Genomic DNA, 15,180 nt, shown 5'->3' with positions numbered 1-15,180 from the left:
TAGTGCTCATTATAGTTGGTGACACTGCACTTGGCTTCTGAATTTTTGTACAGTGAAACAGGGAGAAAATTGAATGTAGAAAAATCAATTTTGAGAATATGGACTTAATAGTTCTTATGAAATCATCTTCTGATTTATTTGTTTAGGATGCTGAGGAGTTTCCTGATTTGGCAGCTGCTTCTGATAGGAGAAACAGGCTAGGATCTCAGAAGTTGTCTACTCTTGTCAGAAAGCAGTCTGAAGTAAGTAATCTTACAACATTATCTGAATGTTAAGAAAATAAGGAGGAAAAGACTGAAAGTTTTAAGTGGGACTAAAGGTGGAATTCTTTTGATTAGATGTAGGTGCTTATGATACAAGGCTTTGCTCTTGGCAGTCCCCTTAGACATTATGTGGACTGTGAAGAGCTGCTCACTGTATTGAGTAGATTCATACCATTCCAAAGGTGACACCTTTTTGGTCTCTGAACTGCTGGGCTACACCTTCCGACATAGACACCTCTGTTATTTACACTCGGAGGTTAGTTGAGATTAATTGTGTTTATGTAGTTTATTTTCCTACAGGTAGTGTTCTAGTTTGATTTTGCATTTCATAAAAATAATAGTGAGACTCTTTCACTTTCTGCCTTTGCTGTTTGTTCATATAATCAAATTTCAAGGGCATCTGAACAGTGTAATGCTTTGTTCTCAAACTGTGTGAGGGTAAGAAATTGAATCTAACATCAGTTATAAATATGAGGGGTTTTTTTGGTTTTGGATTTTTTTTACATGAGTGAAATAAATCCTAAGGATTTAATTTGGAGATTTATGTTTGGGGTTCATTCCCATATTAAATAAATCACAAGGATTGGAAATATGATTGCTCTTGCAAAAATAAAGGTGAAATTCTAAGCTTCTGTTGATTTGAAACTGGTTTTGCTGCTAGAAATTTTTGTCCTTGGTTTTGTTTCACTGTGAATATTAGTGGTTTAAAAAAAAAACAAACAACCTTGTTTTCTTTGAGGCAGTAAATTGCATTGACAGGAAGAATGAACATGAAAAGGCACAGTAATCATTCAGACCACATTTGTTACAAAGAAATTGCTATGCAGAGTTGCACCTCAAATGAAAGAAACCTTTTTTGTAAATGTGAAGTGGAATATAATCTCTCAAAGCTTACATGATCATTAAGTTGCTTATACTCCTCTGTAACAAATTTGATAATGAAGCTGCCCTGCTGTTTTTTCCTTCCAGATGAGAAAAAAAGGAAGGAAATGATTGGTCTGATTAAAGTAGTATAGCAGCCTTTCATACTTTCGGAAGGCCACAATAAGGTCTTCTCAGAGCCTTCTCTTCTCCAGGCTGAACAGCCCCAACTCTCAACCTTTCTTCATTGGAGAGGTGTTCCAGCCCCCTTGACAATTTTCATGGCTGTCCTGTGGACCCCCTCAGACAGGTCCATGTCTTTCTCTTGTTGGGAACCCCAGAGCTGGATTCAGTACTCCAGGTGGGGTCTCATGAGAATGGAGTTGAGGGGGGAATCACCTCCCTGATCTGCTGGCTGCACTTCTTTTTACATAGCCCAGGAGGGAACTGTTTTTTTGGACTGTAGGCGCACATGACTGGCTCACATCCAGTTTTTCATCCATCAGCACCCCGAAGTCTTTCTCTGCAGGCTTGCTTTCGATGCACTGATCCCCCAGCCTGTACTGATATTGGGGATTGCCCTGACCCAGGTCCAGAACCTTGCACTTCACCTTGTTCAACTTGGTAATGTTAACACAGGCCCACTCCTCAAGTCTGTCAAGGTCACCCTGGGTGGCGTCCCTTCTCTGAAGCATTTCAACTTTACTACTCAGCTTGGTGTCACTCACAAACTTGTTGACGGTTGTACTCAATCCCACTGTCTATGTTCCATTTGAAATCAAAATCATCTTTACCCTTTTCCATGTGTCTTTAAATATTTTCTTTTCCTCCTTGTCAACCTTTGTCTCTAAATTTCAAAGTTTCATGTCCCTGATGAGCCTTGGTATGGTTTGTCTCCCGTGCTGGATGGAACTCCCAAGGTGGATGGACTGTCAGGGAAGCAAGGTTCATCTTCTATATTAGAAAGAAAGAAAACACAGGTAAATCAATTCATGTTGAAAACAAGTTTGCAACTCAAAATGACAAAGGAAATTAGTATATTTAAATATAAGGCTAAGTCCAAGCTCATCTGTGGTTGTATTTGTACTTTGTTGCTCATAATTTGAGATAAGTGACAAGATCCTCTTGATTAAAAGCACTGTAATAATTGGCTAGCCTCCAGTTTATGATACAGTGTTTAGGGAAAAATTCTAGCTTTTCATTAATGTCTGCAAGCTTCAGATACCAGGAATTTTTCTTCCACCTGTATTACTTGATCATGGCATAAATCCAGTCCAACCTGATTGTCCTAAGGAGTTGGGAACATCTTAAAAGTGGTTCTGCCAGATTAAGACAAGGAGGCAAGGAGATCCACTTAGCTTGGGGCAAGGAGGAAAAATACAAAGCAGCAGTGAAGTCAGTAAGTAGTTCTGTGCTGAGTAGGTTCTAGTATAGCTCTGATGCAAGATGAGATCCTAGGCTCAGAAGGAGGTGACATTCCTTAACCCTATTGTAACAAAAGCTGTAGTGAATTGATCCTCCAGGATAAGACTCCTAAAAGTACAGAATCTTAGAGTCACTTCCTTAGCATGTTCTGCTGTCATAGTTTGCCCTTTCATAGTCTTTGCTAGATTATTTATTTGTAATCTTTGTATATTCTGAATCCTTAAATGTGGTACCAAGTTGGGACACTGCTTTTGCCTACTGTTCAAAGCAGACAGGTTACTGCTTATAAGGAGGTGGTACTTAAAGGTGATGACCTCTCTTGTTAATAAGGCATTGAAGATAATGATGTATATTACAATCACATATCCTGGAAGATTCACTGCTTTTAACAAAATTTTCAATTTTGGTAAGCCTTTTCTGTTTTTCAGAGGTAGGTGGCAGTCTGACCAAAGTGGGAGTCTGACATGTAGCACCTCCTTTATTAAAGACTTTATACTTCTATGCTTTATTCCGGTAGCTATTCAAATGTTTTTTGAATGGTTTGTGATTTTTTTACTTTTCACATTGAAGTTGATCAAAATGCTTTCATTGAATCAAGTAAAAAATCAAAATTACAATGGATGAAGGCGTTAAGAGTGTATTACAAATACACCATACAAAATAACGGTCTTTACATTCTGACATGGAAACCATTACTGATTGGTACTGAACTTGTTCAGGAAACATCCAGAAGCAGTGGTAAGAAGAGTCAGATTCCTGTGCAACTGGATTTGGGTGGCATGCTGGCAGTCTTGGAGCAGAAGCAACAAACAGAGAAGTCAAAGCAGTCTTCTAAACCTGTGGTGTTTTCAGGTATTGGTTACAATGAAATTGCCTTTCTTTCAACTTGAACTGTTTTTAGATATTCAAACACTAAATATAGCCTGATTTTTGATTTCTAATGATTTCTGAACATGCAGGCAGAAGCACAGCTCACAACATATAAGAGCAAATGAAGGTTCTTAAAAAGAAACTGTAAAGAGCATGGTAGTCTAAATTGCTTGGGAAGACTTGGGGAAAGAAAAATCTTCAGGACTAATATTTACATATGGTATTCTTTTAGAAATCATTGAGGCGATTGAACTTCAGCTTTGATGAGAATACTAATGTTTGTTGAAGTTTTTGCTTTGTCTTAAATATGTGTGTTGCTGTTGTGATCTGAACCTGCAGGAAGGGACTTCACAGTAACAAAGGTTTTCTTACGGTGTTCTGATGCTAGAAATCCTAGAGCTGTAACTTCAGTGAAAAAGTTGCTTTGCCAACACAGGGTTAATCAGCCCAAGCCAAAGGATGAGTTCTGCCATATCTGATGATTGTGAAGTAACTGCTGTTAACAAAATGCTAGGGTGATGGAGAGAATCTTTCAGACCTTGTGGATGCATAACTAGGAAGCAGAAACAAATAGCTTGGTGTCTTTTTCATTGTAGGTCAAAATTTAGCCTTGGCTATATTCAGAATATTTTGCAAAAGGAAGCGTGACGTTTGCTAGAATTTTGTAATGATAAAATTTCTCTCCTTATTTCAGTAACAAGTTTTAAAAAAATTATTTCAGAAAGAGAGATAATCATGAGAGAATTAATCTCACAATGTATGATAGCTGAAGTTTTAAATAAAAAGCTCAAAATACCGAGCGTTGATGAATTTTTCCCCCCCTTCATTAACTGAGAGAACTTTAAGATGCTTTTTAAAATTCTTTTTCTGCAATTGAGCTCTTTTCTTCATATGAGTCAGTTAAAATCAGTGCTGCAGAGGTGCTAATAACCAGTTTTGTTCCTACAAAATTATATAGTGCATGGAATGGTGAGTAGATGGTAGAGCACAAAAGGTATGGGTCACAATACCTATTCTCCAATACTAAATTGCCTGTGTCTGAATCTGCAGCAGAAGAAATATTATGTGTCATGTTTGTAACCTGGAAATAAAAGGCAAATGTTAACTCAGCTTTATAGCTTTTTTTAACATTCAACACACCCATTAAATTGGTGTGTACCAAAATGTAACTTTAGTTTGTGAAGTGGCATTGTGCTGACCTCTGCAACCAGAGGAGCAGAGTGAGCAAGGAGGGCAAGCAGTATGGCTGCAGACAAAAGTTACCTTATTCCGCTTCATTTTGTAAATAATGTATGGATGGAACAGCACAGTAAATGAAGATGGCTTAAGACAAGCTGTCAGAAGCTTTGGGTGTTTTCTAGAGAGGAGGGGCTGCACAAAGGTTGAAGCTCTTTCCACTGATACTTGCATCATCCTCTTCATTGACTTGCTAATGTAACCTGGTTTATATTGCAGGTAACTGAAGTTTGACAAAGTGCTCTCAGGATACAGCAATTCCTACTGATTTCAACTTGAAAAAGGAGAGTAGTTTTTAGGGTGTGAGGTCATGGCTTGGAAGGTCCAGGTTCAGTGACTTGGCCAGTTGTTTAAATCTTCTGTGCTCTAAACCCGCTGAAAAATGCAAGTAAATTAGATAGTTGAGAGTGTGCTGAGACTTAGCTGTAGCTTTGCATTACTCATTGCCCATCTGAAAATTAACTTCAACTTCATTAAGCTTTAACAATTGGTAGGAGTAAGTGCTTCAGATTATTTACAGCAATTAAGTCTAAAATCTGTAATACTGCAACTCAGTATTTATCTTAACACAGTACAGTATCTATGGAGGAGGAAATGCCACTACCATGAAACATGGAGATTCCCGAAGGTTTACTAAGCCATGGTGGTGTTGAAGATAGCTTGGAGTGCAGTGTTTTGCCAAAATCTGATTTTGAGAATTCAGGGACAGAGCTTGTGATTCTAGTTGTATAATAACAGTAGAGGACATACCAGTCTTTTGGGAGGAGTATCTTAATATAAAAACATTGTTTAATGACATAGGATTGCCTATAAATATTTTTAATAGAAACACAACAGAAATTTAGTATGTGTACAGTAGTCCTAATCCAGTCATTAAACTTGTGTTGGATTCTTGTTTGGGTACTTGTTATAGTTGATGCAGACTTTTTCTCTTTTTTTTTTTTTTTTTTTTTTGTTTTTTTTTTTTGTTAATCTCAGTTGGTGGTGCCATACCATTGCTTTCTAAAGAACCTGCTACAGCCACAAAAAGTCACCGTTTAAACCAGGGAAAGATGCCTCATAACCCTTTGGATTCCAGCGCTCCATTGGTAAAGAAAGGGAAACAGAGAGAAGTCCCTAAAGCAAAGAGACCAACACCTCTTAAAAAGGTGCTCATATTTTTCCTTAAATAGTAGGATAGAGGCTAGTGTAACCTCAGTATTATACTGAGTCTGTTAAACTTCTGATGTGGAGATCTGCATCTCGGTGTCCGCTTGTCTAAATTGAATTGTAGCTTTCCTTGGTTTAGAAAAGGGGAGAGGAGGGTGGAGGGGAATAGGGGAGTCTTACTATTATATAGAATTTCTCCCAGAATGTATTTTCTCAGTTAAATCACTTGATAGCTGAAGAAGTACCACTACAAAAGTGTCCATGCATCATTGATACAGGGAATATCCAAAGAAGTTTACTTGGTTTGGACAAGATACGCTTATTTGCAGGGCTGGGGAGAATGGGTCAAACAGAAGTAGTATTTAATGTTTCTGTGCTCTTCCAACCAGAACTTCAGCTAATTCTGCAGCAATTAGTGTTAGATCCACCTGGCAGTTTTTCTTGTATCTTTCTTCTTTGCCCATTCATGTTGCTTCCTGTCATGTCTTCTATACGAAGGATTTTGAGATGCCACTTCATGGTCTGGAACAATTCTTATGGAGCTAGTGAAGGTAGTTTAGGGTCATTCTGTGCTGCTTAGTTGAATTTGAGAACTGTACAATATAAACAACATATAACAAAACCTGGGGGATGATTCTCATTACTGTGTCTTCTGGCTCTACTATCTTCATGCCATCTATTTCCAAAGTAAGTTTGAGAAGATGAAAATTGCTTTGTCTGTGAAATATCTATGTTCCGAGTATGGTAGGGAGCTTATTTTTGTTCATCTTTCACAAATGCAAATGGAGAAATTTACTTTTGCAATTAGATTCTGTGATATAATTAATTAAGAATTTGGGGTAGATGAGCTGAGGTAGCGGTCACATATACAATGACTGCTTCTTAGCAGCTATGAAAGCAGAGAAAGAAGTATGTTTCAGGAAAATGATGATTGCTTTTACCTGCAGTAGCATGTTTGGATCCAGCACATGTCCTACTCTCCTTCCTTCCATCTACCATACAGCTCAGTTATCCTTTTTCTTCAAACAACAAATTCAGAGACAGCAGTCTGATAGACTGACACAATATTTGTAACCAGGGAGTAAAAGGAAAGAGTAACTGTGCATGCACCACATGTGCGCTCTCTACACTTCCCCGCTCCCCCCGCCGCCCCCGGCCAATTGGCAGTCTGAAGGATAAAGAGGGAAACTTTTTCACCTAGTTCTCTGTATTCAAGCAATTCATTACTTTAAATTTAGTTATGCACTTGTTGATCCCTAGTAATTATTTTCTCCACTGAAACCCTGGTAGTCAAAGAAGTAGTCCTTTTCTATGTAAATTTAGGGAATATCTTTCCTTCTTTTTATGTGCAAATTAAAAAAAAACTCAAATGTTGTAAAATTTGGATGATAGTGTCAAACTTCTTTATGAATGGTCTATATGTAACCACTTGGTAAGAGAAGGTGCTTTGTTATCGGTAACATTTAATTTATTTGAGTTTTATATGTTCTTTTTTTTTTTTAGATTATTCTGAAAGAAAGAGAACAACGAAAACAGCAGCACCTGTTAGAACAGACAGCAGTACCAAAAGATGGAGATAATATTTGTAAGTCTGCAGAAAATGTTGCTGAGGATAAAACGCTTCTACAGGATAGTCAAGCAGGTATCTTTCAGGAGAAGGCTATAATACCATATGTAGATAAGAGATTTGAGAGGAAGCATGCTTAGTACTTTCAAAAATGTGTAGCAAATACTGCCAAATAAAAACTAGAACTTCAGAATTTGCCAGAATTCATCTTGGGCTTATGTAGAGTTTGAAGTGTGCCAAAGCTGACAGCCAATGTACTTGAGTAATTGGGATTCTGATTACTGTTCCACACTTCTATGCCTGTTGGATTATGTGTTGTAATGAAAGTGTTTGCATCTCTCTGGCAGTCTGTTTAAAAAGAGGTATAATAATAAAAACTAAGAGAGAAACAAACATATGACCTGTTCCCCTGCTACCACAGACTGATAGAGTACTGAAGTAATGACTGTTCAAGAGGTACTCAACAAGTTAGTCTTGTCATGGTGCTTTTTGGTCTGTCTTTTCATTGAAGTATCTTCATTTACATTGATAGCAGTTCCTGTAACGCAAGTTGCTGAAGTGCTTCTGGAGAGCACCGGGGTCAAGGATTCCACAGAAGGTTCTATGACTTCAAAGCAGCTAACTTCTCGTCTTCCAAAAATCCATAGTAGGAATTTTAGAGAGTAAGTATTGGTTGTATTGATGTCTGGTTTTCCACAGTGTGACTGATACAGCATTTTTCAAACAAGATACTTCAGTTGCATTCTGCGGAACACTACTTGGAGGTTTGTCTGAAGGTTCTAAATACTTTTTTTCCCCGTTTTTTTGGAAGCTGACACACAAAGAAATTATGTCCAGAGAAATAGTCTATACATTGTAATTCTCACTTCAAAACACATGTTTCTTGAAGGAAAAAAAGATCAGAAATTCATTAGAGGCTAAGGAAGGAAAAGGAACTGCTGTTAAAGTATCTTATTTTTAATAAATGGGAGTGCCAGCTTACTACCAGAGTAGTCCATCTTACTTATTTTTAGCCTGTACTTTGGTTTTCTGCTGCCAGACCAAATGGCAAAAATGTAAAGACTATGACTAGCTAGATGACATTTTCATGTTGTGGCTAAGCAAAGAAATAAAGGGAAGATTTATGGGTTACTATGTAGAAATACTTTTAGGTTTTTTAAACAAGCATGTATACATGTTTCCCTGTAGAAGAAGAAATAGTCATTACTATATGTGAAGAGATCAGAGATCCAGTGACAGATTATAACAGTTGCTTTAGGTAAGCAGTGTTTTAACTTGTAGTTTTCCTCCCATAAAGGCACCTCTGGCCTTTTTGCAGTTCAGGTTGTAGTAATAGCTGATATTGATACAGCTGTTCTTTATCTCCCTGATGCCATGTGTTAGCTCTAATTTAACTTTTAGTTGCTTTAAAAATCAAGTAATTGGTGTCTTTGCCACACTGTTTTACTGAAAACACAGTTTGGGTTGAACTTGTACAGGGAAAGTCAGTCCTACCTATTACATACAGGGTGTAGAGCATTCAGCAAGGCTTAGACTATTTTGTCTTTACACAAATTTTTCAGTTTTCTAGTTTTCACAACACAAATTTTCAGTGTTTTAGTAGACTTGTTTTTGAGACTTAGTGAAATGGAATGAAAATAGTAAATAAACTCTTGTACCTTAACATTTTGAGATAATTGTATCTTTTAAGATCCAGGATAGGTCTTATCATATCATATTTGCCACTTGACATCTTTCTGTTGACTGCACAATTGAGATATCTTTAGTTTTCTCTTTAGAGTCATCTTTACCGAATGATTTTTTTGTGTAAAAGATGGGCAGAAGAAAATAATTTGGAACCCTGATCTTTCCCAGGGAATACTAGAAGGGTGAAGTACATCTGGGTTTGTCTTTATGAACACCATAAGGCTGTAGTCTGATAAGTGAAATAGGATGACAGACAAAAAATACGAACCTGTGGAGGAGGAGGAATTTGATCCAGGTTTCCATCTTTGTTATAAGTAGCCTTGTATTTATAGAAATAAGTAAGAATGTTATACTTTGGTTGCTGTACTTGGATTTAATGAGGTCAGAATTAATGCTTTCAGAAAAATGCTTCACTATAAAAATGTGTATGTATGTTTTTTGGTATAGGTTTAGTGTACATGTGTGTATGCATTTTTAGTAAAGTTTGGTAGGGGAGCCAGACACCACAAGTAAAAAAAATCTTCTGTAAGTTCTCAGCCACTGAAAAAAGTAAGTTTTTGTTTTTATGTATATAACAAGTGTGTTTGGTGTGGAAACAGAAAAAATTACAAGGACATAGAATAGAAGGTAAACTATTTATATTTTACATATTATGTATTTATGTTACAGTTTTAATTTTAGGGGTTTTAACATTTAATTGATTCTTTCTTCCAGTTACTGCAGCCAGGTACTTAGTAAAGAAGTTGACAGTTGTGTGACAGATCTCTTAAAAGAGCTGGTTCGTTTCCAAGATCGCTTGTATCAGAAAGACCCAGTAAAGGCCAAGATAAAACGCAGGCTTGTTATGGGTCTTAGAGAAGTTTTGAAACATCTGAAGCTGAAAAAACTGAAGTGTGTCATCATCTCTCCTAACTGTGAAAAGATTCAGTCAAAGGGTAAATAAGTTTAAAAAAAAAATAATAATGTTCGTTAAATAAAAGAAATGCAAAAAAGCAGACTCGGTATGCTGGCAGCAGTTATTATTATTGGAGGAACTTATTTGAATAGCCTTTGAAATCCAGTCATACAAAGATGCCTGTGTTCTTCGGGCTGTTGGCTGCTGTGCAGCTGAAGGGTGAGCTGAGTCAAGCTATCTGGGGTGGGGGAGGTTACCTGACACCAGGATCCGTTTAGGTATTGATTTGCAGTGCAGCTGCACAGCAGGTTGCACTGGCACAGCTGAGAAGGCAGAGGTTGCTGATGCCTGCTGTGCCACCCCAAGAGGTCCTGCTATCAGTCTCTTTTAGGCCACCGATTGACTGTAAGTTGTCAGTGACCGTTTGGTTAGCATTTGTTGCAATTATTATCATTACTTTCTATTAACTTTCAAATAATTTCTTAGCAGCTGGGTCTTTTTTTAATACCAGATTAGACTATACTATACATACAACAAAATGCAGAACAGTAGCAGTCTAAGGATACTGCTAATTAAGAACTGAGAAAAAAAAAAGACAAATTGTCATTTAGAAATTGAGATCTGATGCTGTTATTGAGATCCATGTATTTTTTCCTAGAGGCTCTTGTAATTTCAAAATGCATCCATAATCTTGGGGTATTTTTGCTGTCTTTTATCAGTACTGTCCAGTAGTTATATTCAGGTTGAATAGTGTCATTCTTTGCTAATTCTACTGTCTGTTCTAGGTGGGTTGGATGAGACTCTACACAACATTATCGACTGTGCCTGTGAACAGAATATCCCATTTGTTTTTGCCCTTAATCGCAAGGCTCTAGGCCGCTGTGTGAACAAAGCAGTGCCTGTGAGTGTGGTGGGGATTTTTAGCTATGATGGGGCTCAGGTAAGCTGAAATGTGTAGGTTCGTGGGTTTGTTTATTTTTTACCTGTAACGGGAGAAAAAATACTCTAAGGTTTTGTTTGTTTTGCTTTTGTACACTTAGGGTCTTTATCCCAGGTCAGTGGCTTACATGAAAAATTCTTCTTGTTTTGGAACTACAGCCACTTAACACTGTTCAAAACAAGTAGTTTGGCCATCTCTTCCTGACATCCTCTTCATCTAGATCTCTTTCCAGTCCGTTGTTTTTTTTTTCTAGAGGATTGGTGTTTTTGTAAATGCTTATAAATGGCTTGCTTTTCGTGTCTTTATGTGGTACTTAGCTGCTTAGCTTTTATATGTGAACGTATGTTTCTAATAAGGAATATTCATTACAGTTTGTCATAGAAATGTGAGAAGTTACTATATGATTTAAGCTCTACAAATATTGTTTATTTCCATAGGACCATTTTCATAGAATGGTACAATTGACAACAGAGGCCAGGAAAGCCTACAAAGATATGATAGCAGCTTTAGAGAAAGAAGCTGAAGGAGGACTAAAAGAAACCCAACCCAGCATCTCAGCCACAGAATATGAAAAAAACAGTTTATCAGAAATGGGTAAAACATCTTCCAAGGACTCTGATGAGGATGTACCTAATTATAGTGAGTATTTACCGACTTGTTTCTTCATTCAAAGGGCTCTTTGAGTTCTACAATTTGCAGTGGAACAAATGACACCTGACACTTACGTGGTTAGTAGAGGGGGAAATTCTGCTTTTCTGTGGTGTACCCCCTCTCCAAATTTTATAAACCTGAGGTCAACTCTTGCTGAGAAAGTCTTAGAGAAAATTCTTCTCTGAAATCCACCGATGGCAAGCAGTACTCATTTGTCAGAGGAGGTTTAACAGAGGCTCCTTATTATTTATATTTGTTAAAAAATTATGAAGTGTTTTTCTACAAGTGCATACTCTGTAACTCTATGGTGGACTTCAGTTTTGTATTGAAGCCTGTTGGAGATGCATCTTTCTGTCCATAAGTGTTCATGTTTTATAAAGGCCTCCCACTTCTTAAAATACTTTTCTCCAGCTCTGCTCATATAGTTACCAGCCAATAACAGTAATCAAGATACTAGGCAACTTAAAAGTGCTTTGAAAGTTTTGAGAAGTTCCGAGCCTTTTTTAAAGTTGGATCCACCTTCAGAGTTACTCTTGGCTTGAGTAGGGGGGCTGGGTGCAAGGACCTTAATGGATTACATCACTCCATAGTATTCTTTCTTGTGTCATCTGATGTCGTGTGGTATACATGCTAACAAGCCCATTTGCTAATTTACCTCAGCACTTTGAGGAGGAAGGAGAGAATCAGTGTGACTTTTCACTTAAGTTTTTCCTCAAGTATTATACAGTAACCTCTTTGTTATTTTGTTTTTGTTTTTTTGTTTGTTTGTTTTTATTTTATTCCAATATTCCCTAGTTAAAATCTGGAAGAGAAAACTTGAAGAAGAGTATAACCCATATGCACTGGAACTGGAAGAGAGTGCAACTACTGACGTGATAGTGAATTCAGAAGAGCATCAGTAAATCCAGATCCAATTTGATTGGGCATTTCATTTTTTTTTTTTTTTCCAGATCTTTAGGAATAGGATAGTAAAGTAAATTTAAGGTTTTAAATTTAAGAAGTATCTGAACTCAGCCAAGTAAACTGCTCTGAATCACTTTAAGCAAAATGCACGCTGGAGCACAGGAGGCACTGGCTAATGCTTTTACTTTCTATGTATTTGGATGTACTATAGCAGATGAGAACAACAAATTGTCTGAGCCATTTGAACTGGCTTGGTTTAGTGGTCAAAAAACCCCACAAACTTCAGTGGTTTTATGGACTAGTGTTGATTTGTTAGTGATACAGTATACCAAAAGAACTTGCTAGAAAGATGGTTCTATTTGCAAAAAGATACCATGAGCCAAAAGATTGGGGCTTGGTTTTTTTTTTTTTTCAAACTCTCGTTTAAAGAACTTCACATGGTTTTTGATTGTGGGTTTGGTTTGTTTTTTTTTCTTCTGAATAAACCTGCTCAGATGGGCAGGCTGGCATCAATGTCACTTTCTTTTGGGCAGGCAGCTGGTTTGAAACTAATTAAGGAAGGCCATGATGACATAGTTCCCAGTTAGCTCTTCTGTGTGGTATTCTGTTCTTCTGGGATCATACAGCAGGTGTAAAGCAGAGAGCATGGACTACAAACATCTGAAATTCCTGAAGTGAAAATGCTCTGTTTATGGGATTTCTAACATTAATTAAGTGTACAGGGATGATGTTTCTGCTGCTACTGAGACTAGTTTATTGTAGGTCCTGCTTTGAAGGTAGAGGGTACGAAGGACAGCAAATGTACCAGCCTGCTATCCTGTCTGTACCTTTTCCAGGCTGACACGCTCTTCATTCCTTCAGTTTGGGGTTGTGTCAGCATACATATAAATGAAAGAGGTTTTGATCAATCTCAGTTTGTTTTTAAGGTAGGGAAAATTTTTACCTTACAGGAAATAAAATTTTAAAAACAAAATGTGCACATAATGGTGGTGGAGCACCTTAGTGGGAATGTCCTATATAAATACCATTGTTTACAAGTTGCAGACCCAAGAGGACAAATGCAAAGAAAGTCATTGGAGTATGCACGTGTAACTTATGTCAGCTGTTCTGAAAGGTGGTATAGATGCCATGTGCTGCTGCCAGCATCTCTGAAGTGTGCCTGTAAGTGCTTCATCACATTGAACGTTTATAGTGCAATATTTTGGAAAGTAGCTGCCTTGTGAAGTTAGACATGATATAAAAACTTTAAATAATTCTAAACTTCAAACAATTTTGTAGAATGTAAATTGTATAAAATCTGTTAACAATATATTGATTCTATAAAAGTATGGTTGTGACTTAAGTAAACTCTTCTGGTGGGCATTTAGTAATACTTGAAATGTCAGTTTTGAGGAAGAACATTGCTAAGGAAAGCCAGCCTTAAGATGAAATGCACAGTTGGTCACTAGTTATGTGATCCTTTTGTATTAGTTTCTTCTAATCTTAAATGGAAATTGAGGGTGACAGATCCCAGTGATGAAATATGGTTTTGGATAGCCCAGTAATCCTTGATCCAGAGGTAAGTTGTGATTTATTGCTTGTGTCTGCACTACTTTGATACACATCCAAAACTCTCTGAACCTAGTCACTGCATGGAATGGCAACCAGTCAGTGAAGACCATATTAACTGCTTTTTTTTTTTTTTACCATATTTTCTATTTTGTATTACTGTAGAAGAGCATGAAAAGTTACTTTAGAAACATTGCAGATTGTTCAGAATCTTAGGGAGTTATTTCTTGTTCTTAGCATGTAGCAAAGAAGTTTACTATAAGGGGTCACAGATGTGTTCACCAATTCTGTTACACAGATGTTCTTTCACAAAGTTGAGCTCAACAAAAATCTGCCAGTCTTTTTTTAGTAGTTGGAGTATTTTGCTGCAGATATAAGGCAAAACTCAGGCTATTCTTATCTAAAACTCTGACTGTAATGCAATAATTTATGATTGCCAATGTGAAAAATGGGGAAAATTATTTGTGTACAAGAATTTTCACCCTGCATGTGTGACCACAAGGTGGTCTGGTATTGGGGGGGGGGAAGTCATTCAGGAAGGTTGTAGAGTGAGGAGAATGCTTTCTTCAATGTGGGAAACAAATTAATTTAAATCTTACCAGTTAGGGGATAACCTAGGATAAGTACAAACCTTTCTGCTTTCATTTGTCCCCATGGACCCAAGGTGTAATCTTAGGTGGCTTCTTACTTGCTTCCCGATTGTTGAAAACCATTCAGAAGGCAAAACAGAAAACCTGAATTATGCCTCAGACTTTTGTTTATTAGATGCAGCAGGACAAAACTCTGAACAGCACTGCAGTAAAACAATTTTACTGTGGATTGAATAGGTCCTCACATTTTCAATCTGCAGTTCGCTAGGAATAGTCTTACACTTCATGCAACACAATTCTTTTAAAGCTACCACAGTTATCTCAAAACATAGATTAATAATTTTCAAAAACTAGAGTCTGCTTTAACTTGGGTGCTTTGTAATCTATATTTCAAGTATCAGTCAGAAGTTCTTTATTTGATACAGAAACTCTGTCACCAAAGGAAATGTGTTTGAACAAATGAACTTGCTGACACCAGAAAGGAATGCTTTTCAAAACACTGGGAACAGAGTGTAAGGGTAAACATATTAAAAGAAAATAGAGAAGTTCAAGTGCCTTTAAATAAACATGATCCACATATTATTAATCTCTAAATC

At 37.1% G+C, this 15,180-nt stretch overlaps 1 protein-coding gene across 16 annotated transcripts in view; it reads left to right on the top strand.

Annotated features, from left to right (window-relative positions):
* SECISBP2 (SECIS binding protein 2) overlaps positions 1 to 13,793 on the top strand; it is a 28,796-nt gene extending 15,003 nt beyond the window's left edge. For 14 of the 16 annotated variants that reach the window (XM_055790225.1, XM_055790226.1, XM_055790222.1 and 11 more), the window contains 10 exons: positions 147 to 242; positions 1,985 to 2,104; positions 3,269 to 3,401; positions 5,634 to 5,803; positions 7,308 to 7,446; positions 7,904 to 8,033; positions 9,772 to 9,992; positions 10,738 to 10,892; positions 11,330 to 11,531; positions 12,339 to 13,793. In XM_055790225.1, coding sequence (XP_055646200.1) covers positions 147 to 242; positions 1,985 to 2,104; positions 3,269 to 3,401; positions 5,634 to 5,803; positions 7,308 to 7,446; positions 7,904 to 8,033; positions 9,772 to 9,992; positions 10,738 to 10,892; positions 11,330 to 11,531; positions 12,339 to 12,445 — 1,473 coding nt within the window. In that variant the 3' untranslated portion in view covers positions 12,446 to 13,793. The remainder of the gene's footprint in view (positions 1 to 146; positions 243 to 1,984; positions 2,105 to 3,268; positions 3,402 to 5,633; positions 5,804 to 7,307; positions 7,447 to 7,903; positions 8,034 to 9,771; positions 9,993 to 10,737; positions 10,893 to 11,329; positions 11,532 to 12,338) is intronic. The other 2 variants (XM_055790216.1, XM_055790223.1) reach the window with 2 other exon arrangements.
* The last annotated feature ends 1,387 nt before the right edge of the window (positions 13,794 to 15,180 follow it).

Source organism: Falco peregrinus, chromosome Z (genome assembly GCF_023634155.1).
Source record: "Falco peregrinus isolate bFalPer1 chromosome Z, bFalPer1.pri, whole genome shotgun sequence".
Classification (NCBI taxonomy): Eukaryota; Metazoa; Chordata; class Aves; order Falconiformes; family Falconidae; genus Falco; species Falco peregrinus.
This window is presented reverse-complemented; position numbering and strand designations above follow the sequence as displayed.